Source organism: Caenorhabditis elegans, chromosome X (assembly GCF_000002985.6).
Source record: "Caenorhabditis elegans chromosome X".
Classification (NCBI taxonomy): domain Eukaryota; kingdom Metazoa; phylum Nematoda; class Chromadorea; order Rhabditida; family Rhabditidae; genus Caenorhabditis; species Caenorhabditis elegans.
The window spans coordinates 15,704,314-15,725,328 of NC_003284.9; the positions used below are offsets into that span (position 1 = coordinate 15,704,314).

General features: G+C 37.0%; 3 protein-coding genes across 6 annotated transcripts; all 3 read left to right on the plus strand.

Annotated features, from left to right (window-relative positions):
- Positions 1-3,899: 3,899 nt before the first annotated feature.
- Positions 3,900-12,562, plus strand: nhr-48 (the record flags this gene model as incomplete). Of its 4 annotated transcripts, none has more annotated exons than NM_001375188.2 (16): positions 3,900-4,041; positions 5,743-5,851; positions 5,999-6,076; positions 6,122-6,249; positions 6,513-6,704; positions 6,787-6,876; positions 6,945-7,174; positions 7,312-7,376; positions 7,442-7,579; positions 7,688-7,812; positions 8,321-8,629; positions 8,682-8,870; positions 10,268-10,709; positions 10,756-10,852; positions 11,586-11,735; positions 11,787-12,562. In NM_001375188.2, 16 exons carry the CDS (start codon positions 4,033-4,035, stop codon positions 11,917-11,919), a joined length of 2,484 nt encoding a protein of 827 aa, NP_001361843.1. The 4 variants fall into 4 exon arrangements, with proteins under 4 accessions (NP_001361843.1, NP_001361880.1, NP_001362159.1 ...); NM_001375189.1 differs by having other exon boundaries at positions 7,721-7,812; positions 11,787-12,552; NM_001375186.3 differs by having other exon boundaries at positions 4,033-4,041; positions 6,945-7,192; positions 11,787-11,919.
- Positions 12,563-14,311: 1,749 nt separating this feature from the next.
- On the plus strand, positions 14,312-16,102 carry ZK662.6 (uncharacterized protein). Its single transcript, NM_001129722.2, has 6 exons — positions 14,312-14,520; positions 15,349-15,437; positions 15,499-15,577; positions 15,625-15,717; positions 15,762-15,853; positions 15,898-16,102. The coding sequence occupies exons 1-6, from the start codon at positions 14,389-14,391 to the stop codon at positions 16,004-16,006; spliced, it is 594 nt and encodes a 197-aa protein (NP_001123194.1). The 5' UTR covers positions 14,312-14,388; the 3' UTR covers positions 16,007-16,102.
- Positions 16,103-17,332: 1,230 nt separating this feature from the next.
- On the plus strand, positions 17,333-19,538 carry ZK662.5 (uncharacterized protein). Its single transcript, NM_001373602.2, has 5 exons — positions 17,333-17,414; positions 17,459-17,806; positions 18,054-18,335; positions 18,382-18,478; positions 18,531-19,538. The coding sequence occupies exons 1-5, from the start codon at positions 17,347-17,349 to the stop codon at positions 18,933-18,935; spliced, it is 1,200 nt and encodes a 399-aa protein (NP_001359620.1). The 5' UTR covers positions 17,333-17,346; the 3' UTR covers positions 18,936-19,538.
- The last annotated feature ends 1,477 nt before the right edge of the window (positions 19,539-21,015 follow it).

Consider the following 21,015-nt stretch of genomic DNA (forward strand, 5'->3'; position numbering starts at 1 on the left):
TTTGACCTTTTACAATATTAAAAGCAACATGGAAGGTGTAACAAAGCCTGAAAAAGTATAAAGTCGGCACTAATGTGTTGTGTTAATTTTTAAACGACAAAAAAAAATTCAGCTGTTTTTTGTCGTTTTTTTTTGCATTTTGACTTAGCGGAAACCTAAGTTAGTGGTTATGCTAAATTATTTCTAGCTACCAAACATCCCAAGTACAAAGGTCACCCTTTCACACTCCCTATATTTTTTCTTGATTACTTTCAACAACGTGTCGATCAATGTCTTTTCGTGAAAAACAAGCCGTATAATTTCCTGTTATCTGCAGTTATCTTCAGTTATCTTCAAAAGATAGACAATCTTCAGAATGCATGTTGTTATACTGTAGCAGCAGTCGAAACCTTATCTCTCTCTCTCTCTTTTTCTCTTTGTATTTTGCCTATTGGTTCATAGAAAAACTAAGCCAATAATAGATAGTAGTAATTGATCATTCAAGTGACGTCACGTGTGCACAGTTTTCTTTGCTTCCGGAACAGGCAGGGTACACGTGATCGAAGTGCATTTGATCTATCACTTATCTCTTCTTTTATTGGTTAGAAGGTCGTGTGAAAATGAGAATGGAGCTCTTTATGTTAAAATTGTCATCTGTTTTTGTGAAGAGTTTTTGCCCTACTCCTTCTCCTTCGCATCCCGAACATTTATGTTGTTTTGGTTTTCAAAGTCTTTTTCTATACTCTTCCTTCTCTCTTCTTACTCTGATTCTCTTCCACACTCCCTGTATTATCAGGAAATGTAACTCCTCGGTCGTTTTTTTTGTTTGCTTCGCAGGATTCACGTGATCACTTGGCCTCTGAAACTGTTCCGTTTTGATCATCGACTCAAAAGAGTCTTTTTTTTTTCATCATTTCGAGTTCTCCACGTACCCACCACGGGGGGATCCTGCACTGCAAAATGTTGTTGTGATTCAAAGACTGATGATTGGTGTTTTAGTAGGGGGGGGGGGGGGGGGGGGGGAGTGTTTGGTGTATGTTTTTGAAGAACAAGGGAGGAATAGCGATAGGCACAAATAAACACAAGTTGCGGAAACGCTTTGTGTCCGAAACTGTTCCATAATACTGTTAACGTAGGTTTTGCAAAACTTAAATAATTGGTTGATTGTACTGGGAAAACAATTTGTACTTACTAATATAGCTTTAAAGTATTTTAAATTAGCACCGAGTTAAATAATTCAAAAAATTTTAAAAATTGAATTAATTTTGCACTTAAATGTTTTAAGGCCTTCACAACAGCGGAAATTTTCTCTTTGAGTATAGAATATTTGCTCCCACTCAGAAACTGAACTAGCGTGAAGTTTAGAATACCCTGAACTTTGTGATGTCTCTAAGAAAAATGGCCCAAAAGTGGTCCCAAGAAAATATTAACTTGGATCAGAAGTTGGCCAAACTTGGGCAAAAGTTGGGCAAGACTTTGGCAAAACTTGGATTCGCGCGACATCAAAGTTTAAACCTAAAAGCTTGGGCCAAAATAAGAGTTGGGTGAAACTTGGGTTAAACTTTGATGTCGCCCGAATCCAAGTTTTGGCAAAGTCAAAGCCCATTTTTTGGGCCAAACTTGGGCAAGAAGCTAGAGCCAAATGACGAGCACCCATTTAAAGTTTTTCCTCTCACAAAATTACGACTCTTCGCCAGTTCTATTCCCAAGTTTTGCCAGAATAATTTTGTAGGTATTTATACAATGTAAAATAGGTACTATTTTTCCAGCATTACCACGTTAGAATATTCCGTTCAGTGCCTTTAAATACTTTTGCACCTTCAAAACTAGCCGGCACACCACTGAAACGAGTTCATTCAGAGTGCGGAAAGATATTGCGCGATCTTTCTATTTATAGAAAAAACCTCATCTCATGACGTCGCTTTTCACAGTTCTTTCTCAGTCCTACACACACCCGATCAATTTTAAGTTAGAAGACATGCAATATTTTGTCCCTGCGTTGTTGACTAGTCACGAGTCGACTTATCTTCTTGATTTTCCTTCTACCACCACAACCACCACCTGTCCAGCAATTTGTAACGTTTCCTTTTTTCAGACGAAAAAAGGAATGGTTGAGAAAAGAAGAAAGATCGCCATTCTTTTGTCCTTTCGACCTCATTTCTTCATCTTCTTCAAAGATCGAACGAATTTTTTTTGTCTCGTTTTGTAATGATAAGATTTACAGCAAATTCCATGAAGGCGATTGTAAGAAAAAGAAAACTAGTTTTCACACGCCGACGGGATTTGCACTTTAACAAAATTACTTTTAAAGATCTAGACGAGATTATTGAAGACCATTGAAAATTGTATCATCTAGCAAGGATTTTAAAAACATTATAATGTCGGGTTTTACCCGTGCAATTTTTTTTCTTTTTTCGAGCAATTTTTTTGTGAGTGGAAAAACCGTTGTTTTGTGTCACAGTTTTTTGGCTTGATCCTTCTCTAGACATGAACTTGACAATAACTAATCTGTCTCTGCCAATTCATGTGCCTCTTTAAAAATAAGCAGCTAGACAGTGTTTACAATGAGTACACCTTTGAAAGTTTTCACTTCAGTTTTTATAAATTGGATGGCAAACATAAAACATTCGGCTTTGGTGCAGGATTTGATTTCTTGAACTCTTGTAACTTTTGAAGATCGAAAAAATATTTTCAAAGTCTTACAAGCTTAAGAGAAGATGAAGAAAATATATTTTTATTATTTGAAAAAAAAAATTTGCAAAAGTACCAAAAAATATGCATGGTTTTTACGGTCGGTATACTAAAATTATATTTCAACTGATTTGCATATGCTGTCGGGTTTTCACCCGTTTTTCCATTTGTTTTTTCATCTCCAAATAGCTCAAATGGTCCTTCAAGGCCTGCCTCACATCTTTTGCGCAAGCAAAGATGACTGACGCACTTCTCGTGCTGGCGCACTCTCTGACGCTGGCGCGAAAGTTTTATCATCATTTTTAGAGAATTTTCCTCATTCTTGGCTTTTTTAGCACACGATTCCCGTGTTCCCTTTTCTAACTTGATTTTCTGCGCATTCAACCTTTGCATTCTTTGAAGATATCCAAATTCCAAACGCCAAACACCAAAGATAATGGCAAACCTGTGATGCAAATCTCGCACCCGGGTCAATCGATGCACCTAACGTTCTCCAAGTGTCCTCCTTTCTTCCTCGGGGTTTCCCGCATGATTCAAGGAAAGACGAGAGTGCTGTGTTGTTGCCGCTCTCGTCCATCTCTTCTTTCTCCCGCTCACTGCAAAAATACTGAACGATTTGGAGAGAGCGCGATGGTAATGGGGGGGGGGGGGTCCCCCTGCGGTGTGTGGTGTCGGTTGTCTCTCCGTCACTATTATTTCCTAGTTCCTCGTTTTGAATGTGTTTTTCTCTGGCTCGTCTCTTGCTCGCAAGACGCTCTCACTCGTCCCCCTCCGTCTGCCGTCACTGCGACCCAGGTTATCCCTGCACCCATTGTGTGCTCATGACTTGTTCTCATTTTTTAGTTTTTTTTTCCGGGGGTTACTAACTAGTTTTTGAACCACGCTTTCAGAAATCGGGATCAAATTCGTTGTTTGTTTTTTTTCACTAGTTTGAAGTTTTTGAATAATATCTTTTAATTTTCTGAACACAGTGAACCTTAAATGCACCCTAGTGGTGGGAGCAATTTGTTTTTATGTTTGAAATTTCCAACATTTACTATTTCAGCATTTTGAAGATTGTGCCTCTGTACTATCATGATTTTTTTAAAGAGCGTGCTGTTTTCGGAGAAAAGTTCTTTTGATTTATTAAAATTAACAATCACATCTTTCCCTTTCTAATTTTCCTTATCATATTAATTTTTAGTTCACTTGTTGACGCTTTCATCTTTACCATTCCTTATCATTACTTTTTTCAGGAATTTCGAGTAAATTCTTTGGGACAAAAAACTGACAAAAAACCATCATCTGAAGTTTGTGAGCCGTGTTGTCAACGCTTACAAAACTGGAGCCCCACTACGACCAGTACTACGACCCTTCCGTTGAATGCCATCTGTATGTAAGTCGTGTGTGTTTTTTTTGCATCTCTTTCCTGGTGTTAACTTAAATGTTTTTGGAACTTCTTATAAACACCTGGTGTGCACTTTTTTGCAAATATTTTGGAATCCGGGAAAAAAATTTGATAATGCTTGAGAACTAATTGCATAGGGCAAAGTAATGCACATGATATTGGAAGATTCAAAAAATTGTGAGCAAACAAAATCGTTGATGTGCTTGCACAATACTACTGTGAAAATGGGCTCACGGAAAAAAATTGAATTGATCCGTTGTTTAAATTTTATAATTTTACGAGATTTGCAAATATTTTTGGCAAGGTTTTTGAAACTAAAAATGTAAATCAACTGAACAGTACCTTTGTCTGTTTCAAAGTACACGCAAAGAATCGTTAAAGCTTAGAATATGCTAAAACAGCAGTTAATTTTTGATTTTTTGATGAGCGTTTCAAAACTATTTTGAAAGAGTGCGAGAGCTTTATCATTTACTATGCCACAACTGCATCCCTGAACCACGAAACTAAACAAAAGTGCTTCAATTGGAAGTGTTTATGGAATTCTTTTTCAAAATTAAAGTTTCCAAAATTCCTAGTCTTTCTAGTCTTTCCAATACACGAGAAAAAGCCCCAGCCGGCCCAAACCTTTTTAATCAATTTTATTAACAACTGGGCTAATTGAAAGATTTAAAAAAAAGGACGATCCGTTCTTCAAGTGCTATGCACTGCGGATCTGGCAGTCAGGTATACTGCCTGTTCGTGCTCCCACTTTTAAGCCTAAGTTTTGAGTTTTAAGTTTAAGCCTAGCGGGGACTGTGACCGATAATCCAGTCGTGAATTGCTCCACTTCCCAATAGAAGCTGGGTAAACCTAGGGGGTGAGGCCGGACTTGAACTCGTGACCTCCAGATTGCTATCCGCCACCACTACCGATTGAGCTATCCTGCCCCCTGAAAAAATAGTTTCGAGCTTTTTGCATTTCAGCATTTTAGTGGTGTTTGAGATCACTTTTTTTGGTGATAGTTGAAAGCGACGTATTTTATTTGTAAGAGAAAACATCTGTCTACGTCAAACTAAACACAAAAGCAACAATTTTGCAAACATCACTTTCATTTTACATGAACTCTTTCTGACCTCCATTGGCGCGACCTTAGAAAACACAGTTCACAAGCGTGGCATTCTCTCGGTGTCTACTCTGTGTACATACCCCCCGTGCATTGCAGAAGGTTTGTGTCTATATTAGTGAGGGAAAAACGGTTTCTTTCGACGCGAAAATTTTCTCGTTTTCTCTCCTGGCGCAATATTTCGTTTCACTTGGGGAGATGTACGTATTATCGGACAGTCAGCAACATCAGCAGCAGCAGCAGCAAGCCCCCCAGCCACCTCGTTTTCCATCTTTAAAAATTGTCGGTCGGCGGTGCGATCGCCCTCGAGACAAAAGAGCGTAGTTTGTAGAGAGACGTTTCGTCTCAACGTTCTCTCTGTCAAAAAGATAGATACATATCATCATCATCTTCTTCTACGGGGGGTTTCTCTATTTTCTCCATATGCACTCTCTCCATGTTTGACAGTTTGCCGTATGTGTCTGTATGCGTTTGCTTTTTTTTCGAAGTGTATCAAAAGTCATAACAAGAAACATGCTTTCAATTTTTTTTTCATATTCAAATCACAGTCGTTGTATTGAATAAAAAAACGTTTTTCTTACAGAATAACAGCGTGGCAACAAACATGTATAATACTAGGAGATCCGCCTACATGAACTCGTGCAGCACCGCAATGGAGCTACCACCGCAGAGCCTGCACCAAAATTGGCAAGGTTTGTGTTTTTAATTTTGATTGGTTGTACGACTCATGAGTGCACACATACTATATGCCTCCACACTTTGAACAGCTTGATTTTAAAATTGATTTTCAAAAGGGAAAGCGATTTTTACCGATGCCTTCAATTTAATACGTTTTGCAGACACCGAATACGTCAACACAACGTGCAGTAGCGATATGAACTCGGATATGTCAATGTATAATGATGATAAAGACGATCGTGAGTATTCAACTCTGTTTTTTTTTCCAAATTGGATTCTTTCAGCGTTTTACGAAGACGAAGGAAGTGGCGGTGGAACCAGCGGTGGCGGTAAGAAATCCAGCCGCAAACGTGCCAACACGACAAGTAGCAGTGGGGGCAATGAGAAAGAAAGTAAAAGAACTGCAAATAAGGTAGGAGTAGAAGTATTTTTGCAGTGAAAATTAAATTGAAATCGTTGGCAAAACGTTTTGGAACATCAAGCAAAACTTCTATAAAATGTGATAAATCGTAGCCTAAACTTATAAAATTTTTATTAAAACTTTAGCCAATTATGTTAAAACATCTTGGAATACCAAGACTTTTCAATGATATACATCAAGTGGCGATCAACTTATACCATTTTTTTAATACATAGACATAGATCTCAAATTTACACAATTTATCGCAATTTCAGGTGTGCCGAGTATGTGGCGACAAGGCGTTCAGCTATAATTTCAATGTGATCACCTGCGAGTCATGTAAAGCGTTCTTTCGGCGCAATGCTAACAAAGAGAAAGAGATTCGGTGTCCGTTCAACGAGCAATGTGAAATCAACATGGTTTCGCGTCGGTTTTGCCAGCGTTGCCGGCTCACCAAGTGTTTTGCGGTGAGTCTTGCGGAAAAATCGCATAGATTGGAGGAGCTGTTTGTAAATATATATGTATATATAAATACGGAAATATTTTTAGGTTGGCATGAAGAAAGAATGGATCATGTCGGAGGAGGCCCGGCTTGAGAAGAAGCAACGTGTCGAGGAGAATAGGGAGCGGAGGTTGCAGGTAATTATTTGAACTTCTTAAATATTTATACCATTCCGATATTTGACAATCACATAAAATAATTCCAGGACGCGATGAATCGTGCACTTGAAGAAGCCTGCATGGAGGATGAAAGCGAGAATAGTTACGACGAGGCGCCGGCGCCATCCCACCAAATGTCCGTTCGACAGTACCTAGCAAATGATGATGCTCCACACAAGAGCTCTGACGAAGTACAACCTCATTTGGGACATCATGGCTACAATCAGAAAGAGGATAAGATGATGAACTTCTATCAGGATGGACCTTCGGATCAAGGGTATTCTAATCATGATTTGTCAGTACTTACTAGTTAGCTTTAGAGCTTTGTGGCGTTTTGGAATTTCTGTCCTAAATTTTTTTTGGAAATGATTATTTGGAAAGTATTTGGAAAGTATGAAAGTCTTCAATTTTCAGCGACTACTCCCTTCCATCAAACTCATGTGCATCGTCCAGCCAGTTGGATACATCAGTGAACTGTGGTAAGTTTAGTTTTTAAAGCTATTTTTCTATTTTTCGCTAAACACCCTCTATGTTGCTCATCTAGGCGCTACTACTATCGCTGACAATGGTGCTTCACCATCTAACACAGTTACGATTCCCGCTGCGGTTGACGTTGAGCGAAAGCCTATTCCAACCAACGTCTTATTCTCCGCCTCTATGTCAGCTATTCAGGATGTTGCAGGTGAATAATTTTATATATATTACAGTCTTGTTGTACTTGTGTTTTTTCAAAGACATCTGAGCTGTATTGCTAATACTAACCACACATAGTTTTCTCTGTTTTTTATAGCAATTATATCGAATGCCGAAACGAAGAATTTAGGGATGTGTGCACCGGATGTGGTTAATGAGAATTTGATGAATGTGGCGCAAGCAGCGGTTCAAGCTCAGGCAATTGTGAACCACACCCAGCAGGTTTGTCATTTGAACAGTTTGTCAAATAATTATGGACTTACCTCAAAGAAAGTTATTACTTTTGGCAAGTCGTAATTTTGATAGATAACCAAAAAAGTTTCCGGCAAAAAAATTCACTCAAATACAAATTATGCTACCTCACGCCGACGCCGCTGTGTATGTGCTATGAAGTGAGAAAGGTAGTTATTTGGAGCGGCCGACACGCTTGGGGTTCCGCAGCTTGTCGTGAAATAAGTAGCTTGATGTGTGCTCAACGCAGTGGTTATTTGGAATCAGCCGACACGCTCGAGGTTCCGCGCCACATTATACAATCGGATAAATGCGGCTTGAGTGACGCCGTGAGGCTGGCGCGGCGCGTTTCTTGCGACCTTATGGGAGCCCTAAAAATCAGGAATATTTGAGCTGCCGACCTCTAGTTTTAAAAAATTAAAAAATTAAAAAAAAGGGAATAGTGAAAGTTTTTATATTATAATTGGCTTTTCTGTCATCATAAAATACCGGTTTTCAGCTTGCTGCTGCTGTTGTTGCTCAACAAGTGGTGTCAAACATGGCTCCAGTAATGCCTACAGTAAACCCATTAGACCCTCTTCTGGCTCCCGCATTCATCGCTCCACCAATGCCAACCCCAATCAATGTGCCCATTACTACGCCAATCGCTGGAGCACTCTCAACCCCGTTGCCACCACCGATTGTACCACCTGGGCATTCTTCAATAAATCCGGTAATTCCAATAATTCCGAAAGAGATGCCAGTAAGTGTATCGCTGTTGAACCAGCTGGAACAAACGCCGGCAGAGATGGTAACGGTACCTAAGGACGTGAGTTCAATTAGATTTCCAGATTGCCAAGTCAAACATCATGCTCTTCCAGATGCTTATGAAACTTATACAAAAAAATTCGCGATCAACGTGCACTTGTTCCTGCATGTGCGGACGCTATCCACCCGGATCCTGTATTGTTGACGAGGTCACTAAAGATTTGTTGAATGGTGGCAGTTCTAATAGTAGCAACGCAACTGACCGGGATGAAACTCGACTTGAGACCACCGAGGACATGCAGGTTTGTGCTGATAAAGAATACTTTTTCAAAAATTTTTATTGTGTAAAATCATACAAAGGTTTTGTTATTATTTTGAAAAAAAAACCGTGACTTTGTTAGTTGAACACGAATCACAGATTTATTGGATAGGTGAGAAAACTAGATAAAAGGCAGATACTGCTTCCCGAATAGCGCGAGGCACGATAAACTTGGTAGAATCAAGATTAGAACGGCGAATAGGAATGTGAAGACTTGCAGAAGAAGATTACGAGTGCGGGCGCACTTTCCACACTTGGAGAGGTCAAACAGGCAGTTATTCGAAATGCATCTGGATCAGGGGTGCGCGACATGCAAACTTTTTGCAATCGGCAACTTTTGCTAAAAATTTTGAGATTGCGGAATGCTGGATGTTTATACTCAACTATAGTCCAGAAATTGAAAAAAAACAAAACATTCGTTTATCATTATTTTTGGACTAAAACACTGAGCTTAAAAGTCAAAATTTTGCCATGATATATAGTAAAAAAAATATTCTTTTCGCTTTCGGTTTGTGGGTGATTAGCTTGAGTTGTGCAGACACGTGTAACTAAAAAACTGTGATAGTTAGCAATAAATTATGAACAAAATGTTAACAAAATGTTGACGATTACTTTTTCTACATTTTTATTTTGTAAAAAATAGTACAACTTTGTTCCAAAAAAATTACAGCAGCTGACATCCGGCGGGTCCGTTTCTGACTTGGATTTCTAAGAGATTCAGAACTTAAAACTAGGTGTCTTCATGGAAGAAAGTTTAATGAGAAAATAATCTCCACAATGTTCTCTTCAAAACAAATTGCAAAGTGTAGAAAAGTTTGTGGGAATTATTTTATTATTAAGCTTTCTTTCATGAAAACATCTAGTTTCAAAGCTGTGGGCCACTTAGCAGTTCCTATCAAAATACAAACCCGCCGGATGTCAGCTGCTATATTTTTTTACTGAACAGAGTTATACATGTTTGGCTATATCAAAAGTATAGATAGAGTAACCGGCAAGATTTTGTTAGTTTCAAATAATCTGCTAACTTTTATATTTTTTGAGTTACACGCGTTGGAACAACTCAAGCAAAATACCAAAAACCCGAAAACGAATAGAATATTGGACTGCACTGTAAATATAAATGTAGACGTTTTAAACCGTAGAGAAATTTTTAAGCTGTATATATTCTGCAATTGCTGGGTTAAGGATAAAAGACTGTTACAAAATAAATTTTTAAAAAACTGTCGAACCGCGCACGGGTTTGTACATGGTTGTGCAAGATTTCAGTATTCACGATGCGAATGTTTAGGAGCCACGGCCTATGGAGTTGATAATCACATTGATGACGGTTTCAGAAAATAGATTCTAGAATTGCAACAGTTTTGAAACATCATTTTTCAGATGAATGGTCTTCTTCCTGGTGACTGCAACTCATCTATTCAATGGCTTAACCAGCAATCATCTGCCCAAGCATTCGTTGACCCAATCACTCATTCCATGACAGCAGAAGAAGCTCAAACTCAGAGGGAACGACGTGACTCCATCTTTGGTTCATTTTCGGCGGCCGATCAGGGTACAGTAACTCAGCCTAAAAGTGTTCAAGAAGAAACCATCTGGGAGCATACGGTGGCTGAAAATGAGTCTCGGGAATTGTCCGACGAGGAAATTGAGAAAATGGAAGAGCTCACTGAGATATCGAATCAATGGATCAGTATGCGACTGGACAGTATGCCAATTCTAGATCTGTTCTCCAAAAAGAACGTGGAAAAAATTGTGAATGGCTTGAAGCTTCTCTCATCATTTCGATTTTTACCTCAAGTTGACAAGAGATCAGTAGTGAAGCGTAAGTTTTGAATATTTATAGATTGTTTTGAGAATATAATTTTTAGGTGGCCTTTTCAACTACTGCGTTGTCAAATGGATGCAACACAAGGAAAGTATGTCTATAGATGGACTGAGTGATGCTGCTCGCAGAGATTTTATGAAGTGAGTTTTGTCACATGAATAAATGTTTTGGAAAACAATCAGCAAAAGGAACTTAAAGGTGGAGTAGCGCCAGTGGGGAAAGTGCAAAAGACTACTCCGATGCTGCCAAAATGACCGAATATCATAATGAAACTTTTCACAAATTTTTCCAAAATTTTTTATTTACTGTCAAAAAGTTCCAATTTATCAGATTTTGCCACTCATAATTTTGAAAGTCGACCAAAAAAAAATTGTTTCCTACATTTTTTATACTTTAATTTTGTTTTAATTATTCGTCTTAAAACATTGTAGGGGTCGGGACATGTGACATTATTCTGGATTTCCTCAAAAGCTCATATTTTGCAAATTTTTGACAAATTCCAAAACTTTGACCGGAAATTATGAAAAAACCGAAAATTTTTTTAGTGTTTTATTATGATATTTGGTCGTTTTGGATCATTACAAGTGTATTTAGACAAAATCCCTACTGGCGCTACAACACCTTTGAACAAATTTATTCCAAATTACACATTGCTCATGAGGTGTCAGAGTGTCCCATTTCAGCTTGATGTACGGAGATCTACAAAAAATGCGGGAGAAGAGACGCAGAGTTCTCCACTGATTTTGCATTGTTAAAATCGTGCTGACGTCACATGTTTTTTGAACAAAAAATTCCCGCATTTTTTGTAGATCAAACCGTAATGGGACAGCCTGGACCGCGTGATTGCTGTCAATCAAAGTATTTAAATTTCAGTATCATTCGCCGAGAAGAGTTCAACTACCGAGTGCAGCCAGGAGCATTTAACACACTTGCGATCAGTGTGCTCTTCCACAGCATTTCTGACAACCTCATTTCTACAGATGTTTATATGGAACATTTGGTTTTCAAAAAACTACTTGACAAGTGAGTATATTGTTTTTTGAAAAAAAAAACGTTTTCCATGCTACTTTTCAGAAATCTTCCCATCAAAGTGTCCAGCGACACTGTCTACAATAATTACTATCCGTACATCATCAAAGCCGCCAAACATCTCGAAAAGGCCACCAAAGGACTGTCTGATGAACTCGTCGCTCACGCAGTTTCCTGATTGTCTACAAACCAGACCTAGCGTTCACTGTTATTACAATTTTTCCTCGCGTAGTTTTTAATATGTTTATTCTTTTGTTGACTTGTCAAACATTCCGGTCAGTTGCAAAGTGTTTGTGATGGAATCTATTTTTTTTTTTTGGAACCTGACTTTTTTTTGTTTTTGTAACCTCTAATATTTCCAGTATTGTTATTTCAATATTCATTTTTATTGCCGCTTATCAAGTCTTTGTCTCAAATCTCCAAAACAGTACCTTGTCGATTTACGAGTCACAACACACAATTCTCCGTACCGTCCCGTCCCCCAACAAAAAAACCTCTGAAAATTCTCATCATCCCCCCCCCCCATCCGCCGACGCCCGCCACCTTCCATCATCCAGGTTCTCTTGTCTAAGCCCCGTTCGCTCCCGTTTCAGCAAATGAATATCGAACTGCGATGACTGTTATTTCTTTCATTTTCTAGTCTGCTTCTGGTCATTACAAGTTAAGATTCTTGCAAACCTCCGTCATTTTTCTCGTCTTTTCATGGTATGTCATGGTCTATATTAGGCCAGACAGTGTTGTTTTGTGTCACATTGACACCGGTTATCGTAGAGTTTTATATATATTTTTTCATATTTTAATAAATATTTTTTCATAAACAATTGAAGAAAATGGTGCGGTTCACAAATTGCAATGCAAATGAAATCATGATCGGAGCTAGATTACAGCGGAGTGACGTTACAAACGTTGCAAACGAACTGCGTTTATTTTCGGGTAATGTATGCTTTCAAAAATGATCGAGTACAGTTTTAAAAGAAATTACCGTTAAGTTCAACTTCCTTTGAAAAAAGATGATTTCAAGCGCATTTGTGAAAGGATTTTTAGCATATAAGTTCCAAAAATAAGGGGCAGGATAGCTCAGTCGGTAGTGGTGGCCGCTAGCAGTCTGGAGGTCACGAGTTCAAGTCCGGCCTCACCCACTAGGTTCATCCAGCCTCTATTGGTAAGTGAAGCAATCCACGACTGAATTATTGGCCACAGTCCCCGGCAGTACGTGTCTTAGATTATAGCCCACTGGGATCACGACCAAGCCGTGCACCTTACTCCCAGATCCGCAGTGCCTAGCGCTTGAAGAACGGATTGTCCTTTTTAGCTTTAATTGAAGTTTGTTCTGTGGATTTTTGTTAGATTAGAACACCGTTAAAACACAATAAAAGTTGAAAAAAGTTTGGTTTAATGGTGAAAAAATCTTTAAAAATATTTTTGTCGGAGAATTCTTGATTTTTTCACATAAAAATAACACAAAAAATGGAAGTAATTTTTATCATACAAAACATTTAAAATGAGCTCACCACACAACATGCGGCGATTGAAAAAATAATTTGCCTGTGAGTTTTTGGAGTATTTGCTAATTTCTCGGTATCGATGTAAAGTTTGGTGTGTTAAAAAAATTTTCAAACTGAAAAAAAAACTGACCCTGCAGCAAAAAGAAGTTCTAAATTCTGATCCGGTACTTATTTTGCCCTCCGATACTTTAAGGTAGATCATAAAGGATAAACTTCTAAAGATAAGTTATGAACGTTCGGGATTCAAATAAATTGTCAAATACATTTTGAGAAGCTTTCCCGAATTTTCATTATGAAATTCGGCGATTTCATTTTGATTTTGAGCAACAAAAACATTTCCTGACTTTTTTAAAATCATATTTGGCAGTTTTTATTTCTATGTATCTTAAAACATTCAAATTAATTATTTTCTAAACCTCTAAATTCTCATTTAGTTATATGAAACAAACTTACAAATTATGGGCTACAAATTATGAATACATATTTTGCAAAATATATTGATAACTTTAAAAACGGAGAATGTTCTACATAGAAACGATTGGAACAATATGCCGGCTATCAATAAACTAGTGAATAGATATTTTAAATTTTGCGACGCGTTTAAAAACACGTACTAGTGGGAACAATTCTGTAAACCATGCGGAATTTGAAACAGGAAACAAAGATTGTTTTTAAGCAAACTAAACCCAGTGAACATAGGAGTTTTACACAATTAGTTCAAAATGATATTGACTGTTTTTGTCAAAAGGTCTACTGGGCATGTGAGAAAACTAGCACCGGTAAGCTAATTTTCATAACTAATGTGGCCATTGTACAAAACAAAGGTTAACTTTACCTATTCGCAATCTAACCGCATAATTGTTATAACTATATTCTGTAGTCCAAACTTTCTCCCATGCGTCAGTCCCAAACCACACAAAAGCATTCAAATTTTTGCCAAACAATGGCCCTTTCCACGAGTTTCAATTATTAAGTACAGCAAAAAGGCGGGAAGTGTGGATGGGGGGAATAGTGATCCATAACACATTTATCAATCTTTGAGAGTACGATCGAATAAAATGTATTATGTTCTGTACGACATGATTCAGAAAACGCACCCCCCTATATAATACCGACCATTTTGTGTATCACTTCACCCATTCATGTCTCCTTTAGTATCCTTTTTGACATTCCTGCTTGCTATTTTAGCACTGGTCACAAGTGGGAATGATCTCAAAGATACTCCAAAAACTCCAGAAGAGTTGCTATCATTTATGCAGGCAAGAGGATTTATGGTACGTATTTTTTTATTTAAGAGGAGGTAACTTTATGAAAAGTGCGTTGTTGGATATTGCTGTAGTTTAGCCTTCACCTGTTTTTGATTATTTAGCAGCATAAATGAGATGTTTGACCTCTATCTTTTCTAATCACCGACGTAGAACTGATAATAGGCTAAGATCATGCAAACCGAAGGACAAGGCCAAAATATATCAGGAATTGAAATTAACAAAACTCAGACTATTTTAAACAGCGTGTAAAGGAAATTCATTTTTCTTATTATGAAAATCCCCAGTAGAGCCTTGGCAAATTCATTAAAATCTCAATATAGTTTTTTGCCAATTAGTTGCGCCACTAATAAATAAAATACTCAGTTTATTAAAGGTGAAGTAGCACCAGTGAAGAGAAACTACTCCTATGGTGCCAAAATGACCGAATGTCACAATAAAACGTTTCAAAATTTTTTGAACATTTTTTATTTACTGTCTTCAAAAGTTACAATTACTCAGTTTTTGCCACACATAATTTTGGAAATCAACCAAAAAAAAAATTTTTCCTACATTTTCAAGACGGTAATTTTGATTTAATCGATCGTATTAAAACATTGTAGGGCTCGCAACATGCGACATTGCTTTGGATTTTCTCAAACGCTCATATTTTTTTTCAAAATTTTGGCAATTTACCAAAACTTTGACTGGAAATTATGAATCATCCACCATTTTTTGGAGTGTTTTATCATGATTTTTGGTAGTTATGTGTAGTGTATTTAGGCAAAAATCCCACTGGCGCTATTCCACCTTCAAATATATCAAAAACTGTAGCAATCTAATCTTCAACATTTTTAGCAAATTGATGAAATAATTGACGTAAAATCTTGCATTTCTTTCAAGTTCTACATCACACATGACTCTACTCAAAAGTGTTTCCGGCACAGGTATTTTCAATGTTTTCTTGTGTTTATTCACTTAATTTCAAATTATTGACAAAGTTTTCAGATGTAAAGATAACGTGGTTTTGTCAGAATTTGACTGTACGCTGTGGAACCAAGTGAAGGAAAATCCGGAGAATGCACTGGTTCTTCATTTTTTTTTCCTTTTAAAAATTTTGAAAGTCATTTTCAGGCTTCAAACAAATCTCTTACTCGAAAAGTTAGAAATCACATTTCTACTTCAAAGTCAAGGCCAGCGAAAACTGATGGAGAAGTGAAAGAATCTGTAGGGTATCGCTATCCCAAAAAATCAATTACAAACATATTCAGATAATTGAATCATACTCTGTCAAACCAGATACTTGCACCGTTTATACCAAAATTAAAAGTGTTCTTTCGACAATCGAGTGCTGGAGAAAAAAGTATGGGTTTTTATTAGTTTCACGAAAAAATAGTAAATTTTCAGTTGCAAAGATGAATTTTCGGTTCGTATTCAATGCAAATTATTTGATGGCGTGAAGCCTTCAAGTCGTCATTCCATTTTCAAGAAGCGTCGTCATCATGGGAAAGTTTGAGAATTAAATAATCAGTATATTGAATATAATCTTTGAACTCTGAACAATGTATCTCTGAAATTGTAAAAATGAAATTATAATAAAAGTTTATCATGTAACGAATTGCAGAATATAGTTAGTTTTCAATTATCTTCTTTTTATATTTGAATGGCTTTTTTGGTTTTTGTTTTGTCAGTTTACAGTGTTTTGTTTAAGACGAAAATACCAAAACCGTCACAGGATGAGAATTCCTACCTTCTCAATGCAAAAATGTCTTATTGAAAGCAGCGTAGACTTCGAACCGCTGCAACAGGAAAAATTGTTCCAGATTTTAGCTAAAATAGGACATTTTTGCAAAACTTTCAATTGTCTTAAAAATGTGGTAAAAAATTGTTGCGAAGTTTTATTACGAAAATCGGCTCAAGCACATTTTGAATCTACACATTCGTTCAAAATACCCAGAACTAGTACTCACCCATTTTGGAGCATTCAGTGACATAAAACCATGTCTTAACAGCGAATCGGGCAAGATTTTATTTCACATGTAGAATCTCCATTAAATTAGCATCCAGAGAAAATATCATTCGACCTATAATGGGGTTATTCAAGTAATTTTGCAAAATGTATTTAAATACATATTACGACGTTACAACTGTATCAAAATACATATTTTTGGTTATTTTACTAAGGTACAAAGTGTATTCAAATACACTTTTTAATTATCCGACAGTTTTCTAGACAAGACTCCCTAGTAAGATTGTTTAATGTTGATTCTTTCCAAAACAATAGTTTTTTCATCACAGCTGTTGTTGTAGACATTGGGTAAAGAATCACAGTGCAAAGACTGGTTCCAGCCGACCCACCCCGTCAATTCTATGTAACATCGATTAGGGACCCTGCTAAATGAATGCGCGCGTTCGACCCGCAACACTGTGCAGTGCTACCTACATATTACCTCTTCTCTAAATCAAATGGTTCACTTGCACTCTGTCACTTCTTCGCATTGTGGCGGGGCTGATTCGCCGTTTGTACACATAGACAGCTCCCTACAATTTAAGTCTTTGTTTTTGGTGGTTTGGTTTTTGTATGCATTGTATGAATATCCTAATTTTTCACGTGGTGTCAGACTGTCTCTTTTCGGTTTGATCTCCAAAAAATGCGGGAGAAGAGATGCAGAGTTCTCAACTGATTTTGCATGGTTAAGAACGTGCTGACGTCACATTTTTTGGGAAAAAATTCCCGCATTTTTTGTAGATCAAACCGTAATGGGACAGCCTGGCACCATGTGATTTTTGTTATCTTTTTTAAATTTCTTGCATTTGATTCTTCTTTCTTCTACTTATTTTGGTTTTCAGGTTGGTATGCATTATCTTAAAAGAGTACATTATGAATCAAACCCGGCCACGGATTTGACTTCCAACAGTGCGACGTGCGTTTACTTCTAAGTTTCAATCTCAAGAATACAATTTTCAGAAACACAACAGCTGTGGTCCGAAAAACAAGTGAGCTCATAGCACGCTTTTTTGCCAGCCAAGGAATTGCGCTAGAATGTGCTCAGGAATCACTTTTCCAAGAGCTCATAAAACATATTAGTCCAAACTGCATGGTTCCAAAGACATATGATCTAGCGAAAGCTATGGACAAGATTTGTTCAGCTTTAAAGCCACTAGTCAATTATGAGAAGATTGTTGGGCCTCTCAGCGCTACCATTGACATCACAGGAGAAAATGATCAAAAATATATGGCGTTTTCCATTCACTACTTTGAGGATTTGTACGAGCGCAAAAGTGCAATTTATTTGCGGAAGTTGGTATTTGGAACGTAAGTGTTTTAATGGAGATCTCATATTTTAAACGGGAGTAAAAAAATTGACAACTTAATTTTGAAATCGCAAGAAGCACAAATTTTCAATAACATCACTTTTTAAAAGAATTGTTCTTTTTTTTTGGATACTCTTTATAGATATGAGCTCGATTTTACAGAAAAATCTCATGCGTCCTAGTATTTTATTGGTAATTTTTTTCCCCGAAAAAACCCTCACGTTTCCCTTCCACACCAATATTTTCAGGATTAACCCTGAAAATATTCTCTGCATGCTTCGCCGTGCTGTCAACAGCTACAGTTTCTCAAATGTCAGGTTCAGCAACCTCGTATGTTCCAACCAAAATGTATATAATGTATTTGCAACAAATGGACTTGTCAAAAGATACAACATTTGCTTCTACAGCTATATTACCAATTTTGTGGCAAACCTACTGGAAATTGAAGAATTTTCCAATGGGCTAACAAAGCTGCGAGCTTTTGTTCGTTTGATAAGAAACAATTCGGATTGGTACGCCAGATATAGAAGGTTATTTTAATTTTTGAAGATCAATTTGCAAATTAACAAATTTCAGAATGCAATTGCAACACAACGGGGAAATGGACGTACCAAGCATTGACGAAGAGGGCTGGAATTCCACTGCAATTTTTTTGGCACAATGTTTAGCTTTGGTTAGTTTTTATCTACATGTTCATAACAAAATAATAATAAAAATAATTTCAGCACGACAGGTTTATTAAGTTTTGTGACCGCATCGAGCAGCCTACCTACATCAGTGATGAAACATTCAACCACCTTATATACCTCCAGCGCCTTCTTCAAAAATGCATGGATCATTGTCAGGAGCTCAGTGCACCAAATAATTCAATTTCTCAAGTCGTGCCAGCCATCAAGTCGATCCGCAACTTTATTGAATCGAATTCAATAGGGTATCAATTTCAAGAAACAATCCGCGAGATGTTTACCGCAGCATTCGGAGAAACCGAATCCGGAGAATTTCAGCTCCGATACGACCTTGCCACTTTCTTGGATCCCCATTACGCCTATTGCGATAGTATTCATACCCAAGAGATGTGGAGAACGCTTGAGAACACGGTCGCCTTAGAACTTGTGCAAACTGATCTATGAAATGATCCGAGCTTCTTTAAGGATGTTTCCGCTTTGAGCTACGAAGAGCGCTTAGAAGCTATGAAGACGGAACTTGCTCATTATCGTCAAATTTTAACTGTTGAGCGACCTGAAAAACATGAGAACTCGAATCACTGGTGGGGCACTCGCCAGACGGATATGAAATTCTTGGCAGTCATCGCCCGTGAACACTTGGTCAGTCCTGCAGTTTCTTTAGATGCCGACTTCTATCTGGGGAACGGTGCTAAATTCCAACACATCTGCAAGACCTCCTCGTCTCGACGTCTGGAGAATTGCTTGGAACTCGCAGGAATCTATCAAACATTCCGTGGAAAAGGATTATCTGAGGATATCATTTCTCAATCAATGATTAAAACGTTGAATAAAACGGCAAGTCGCCTACCACGACAATTTCAGTTCGGTCAGAAGGTAGAGCCAGATCAACAAGAAATTGGCACTCAGCACTTTCCTCCGATGCATGTAGCTGCAAACTTTAAGATTCCAATCATTCCAAATGGAAATGAGTGATTTAAATGATTTCCTTTATTATATTTCTACATTTACTTGCTTAAAAATCAATAAAAATTCACCTCTTGTGGTTAATTTTCTAAAATACAGTCGCTCGAGCAAAACACCTTATTTTAATTAATTTTCCAAATATCTGAATCAAATGAAAATTATCAGCAAGTTTGGGTACTTTTGTATTATATCACCGCATTAAAACACTTTTTTTAAAAGTAAAATATGAATTTTAGTTTTGAATTTCCAGATTTAGGAAAATACCAATTCTTAACTTAAAAATAAAAATGAATACTACTTTTTTTAAAAGGGGGTGCTAATGGAAAATTATAACATTCAAATACTGAAAATTAGTATTATCATATCAGAACTAGCATTATATTAATAAAATGTTCATTCACAGTTATTAATGTTATTTCTTAAGAATACGAATAAAAAATTGAAAAAAAAACATTCACGCGTGAATAAAAATTCTATTATACATACTATCAAGTGTTAAAAACTGAAACTTTTCAAGAGAAGCCCCATAAGTATGAAATTCTATCAGCTACCAAAAATAAATGCGGTGTCCGCCTAGTTTAATTATTAAATGAATTTAGAAAAAAGATAAAGAAGAATCTAAATACATTTCTGAAAAAATTTAAATCGAAACCACAACTCCATCAATGAATATTTCTTAAATTAAATGAAATATTGGGACGCTTTTTGCGCCGCCTGCAAAAAAGAATAGTATTGCTTATGTAGTTTGTGTTTGAATAAACTCAAAATTGCTCAAAAACAAAAATTCACACTACATTCTCTTTGAAAAAAGTTCCAAAAATTTCCTACTGCAGTTCAAAACTTGAAAAAGAGTTCACTTTTCTAAAGTCTTGAATTTCGTCGGTTTTATATCCCAGTTCACCCAAATCTCAATGTAAAAAAATGTTTTGACTTCAAGTCGTTGCAGAACATATAACTTGAAAAAACTGGAAATGTTAAGCTATATAAATGAAGCTTTTTGTTTAATTTTGAACCATGAGAAAATGGTTCAGAATTTCTTGAAAAACTTCACTATGCCATTTTCAATTTCAAGCAAAAAAAAAAATCAGAACCATTATTTTTCCTAAAACAAAATTGTATTTTTTTTTCGGCTTCACAACGAATAATTCTTCTTCACTAGGTTTAGGAAAAAAAGTCAAAAATCTTTGTGTCTCATATACTTGATACTCAATTATCCTGTCATTTAGAATTTTTTGTGAATATTTTCAAAAAATTTCGAATATTTCCAAGTTCCCACCCTGTGACACAATTTCCCGTCCACTTTCCCGTCCACTATTCCTGCCATCTATCTCCGTTTCTACTTTCCTCATTTTTCGTCTGCCAGTGTCCCAAGTCCGCAATATGTCGTCAAATGTTGGGTTGCGCGCGAAAAAGAGCGCGCGGAATCGAGAGAGAGGAGAGGACGAGGGGGGAAAGTGTGCATGACTTTCTTTCTCATTTCAAATGCGCGATGGCACGGCCGACCGTTTTCTTTCGTCCTTCACAGTTTTCATCTTTTCAAATATCTTTCTTGCTGGGTTTT

Excerpts from the sequence above, each read along its gene's own strand:
- ZK662.6 (NM_001129722.2), top strand. The coding sequence starts at position 14,389 with ATGTCTCCTTTAGTATCCTTTTTGACATTCCTGCTTGCTATTTTAGCA. Across the intron at positions 14,521-15,348 it reads TGCAGGCAAGAGGATTTATG|CAAATTGATGAAATAATTGA; the intron begins GTACGTATTTTT and ends CAACATTTTTAG. Across the intron at positions 15,578-15,624 it reads AAAATCCGGAGAATGCACTG|GCTTCAAACAAATCTCTTAC; the intron begins GTTCTTCATTTT and ends AGTCATTTTCAG.
- ZK662.5 (NM_001373602.2), top strand. The coding sequence starts at position 17,347 with ATGCATTATCTTAAAAGAGTACATTATGAATCAAACCCGGCCACGGAT. Across the intron at positions 17,807-18,053 it reads CGGAAGTTGGTATTTGGAAC|GATTAACCCTGAAAATATTC; the intron begins GTAAGTGTTTTA and ends CAATATTTTCAG. Across the intron at positions 18,336-18,381 it reads TGGTACGCCAGATATAGAAG|AATGCAATTGCAACACAACG; the intron begins GTTATTTTAATT and ends AACAAATTTCAG.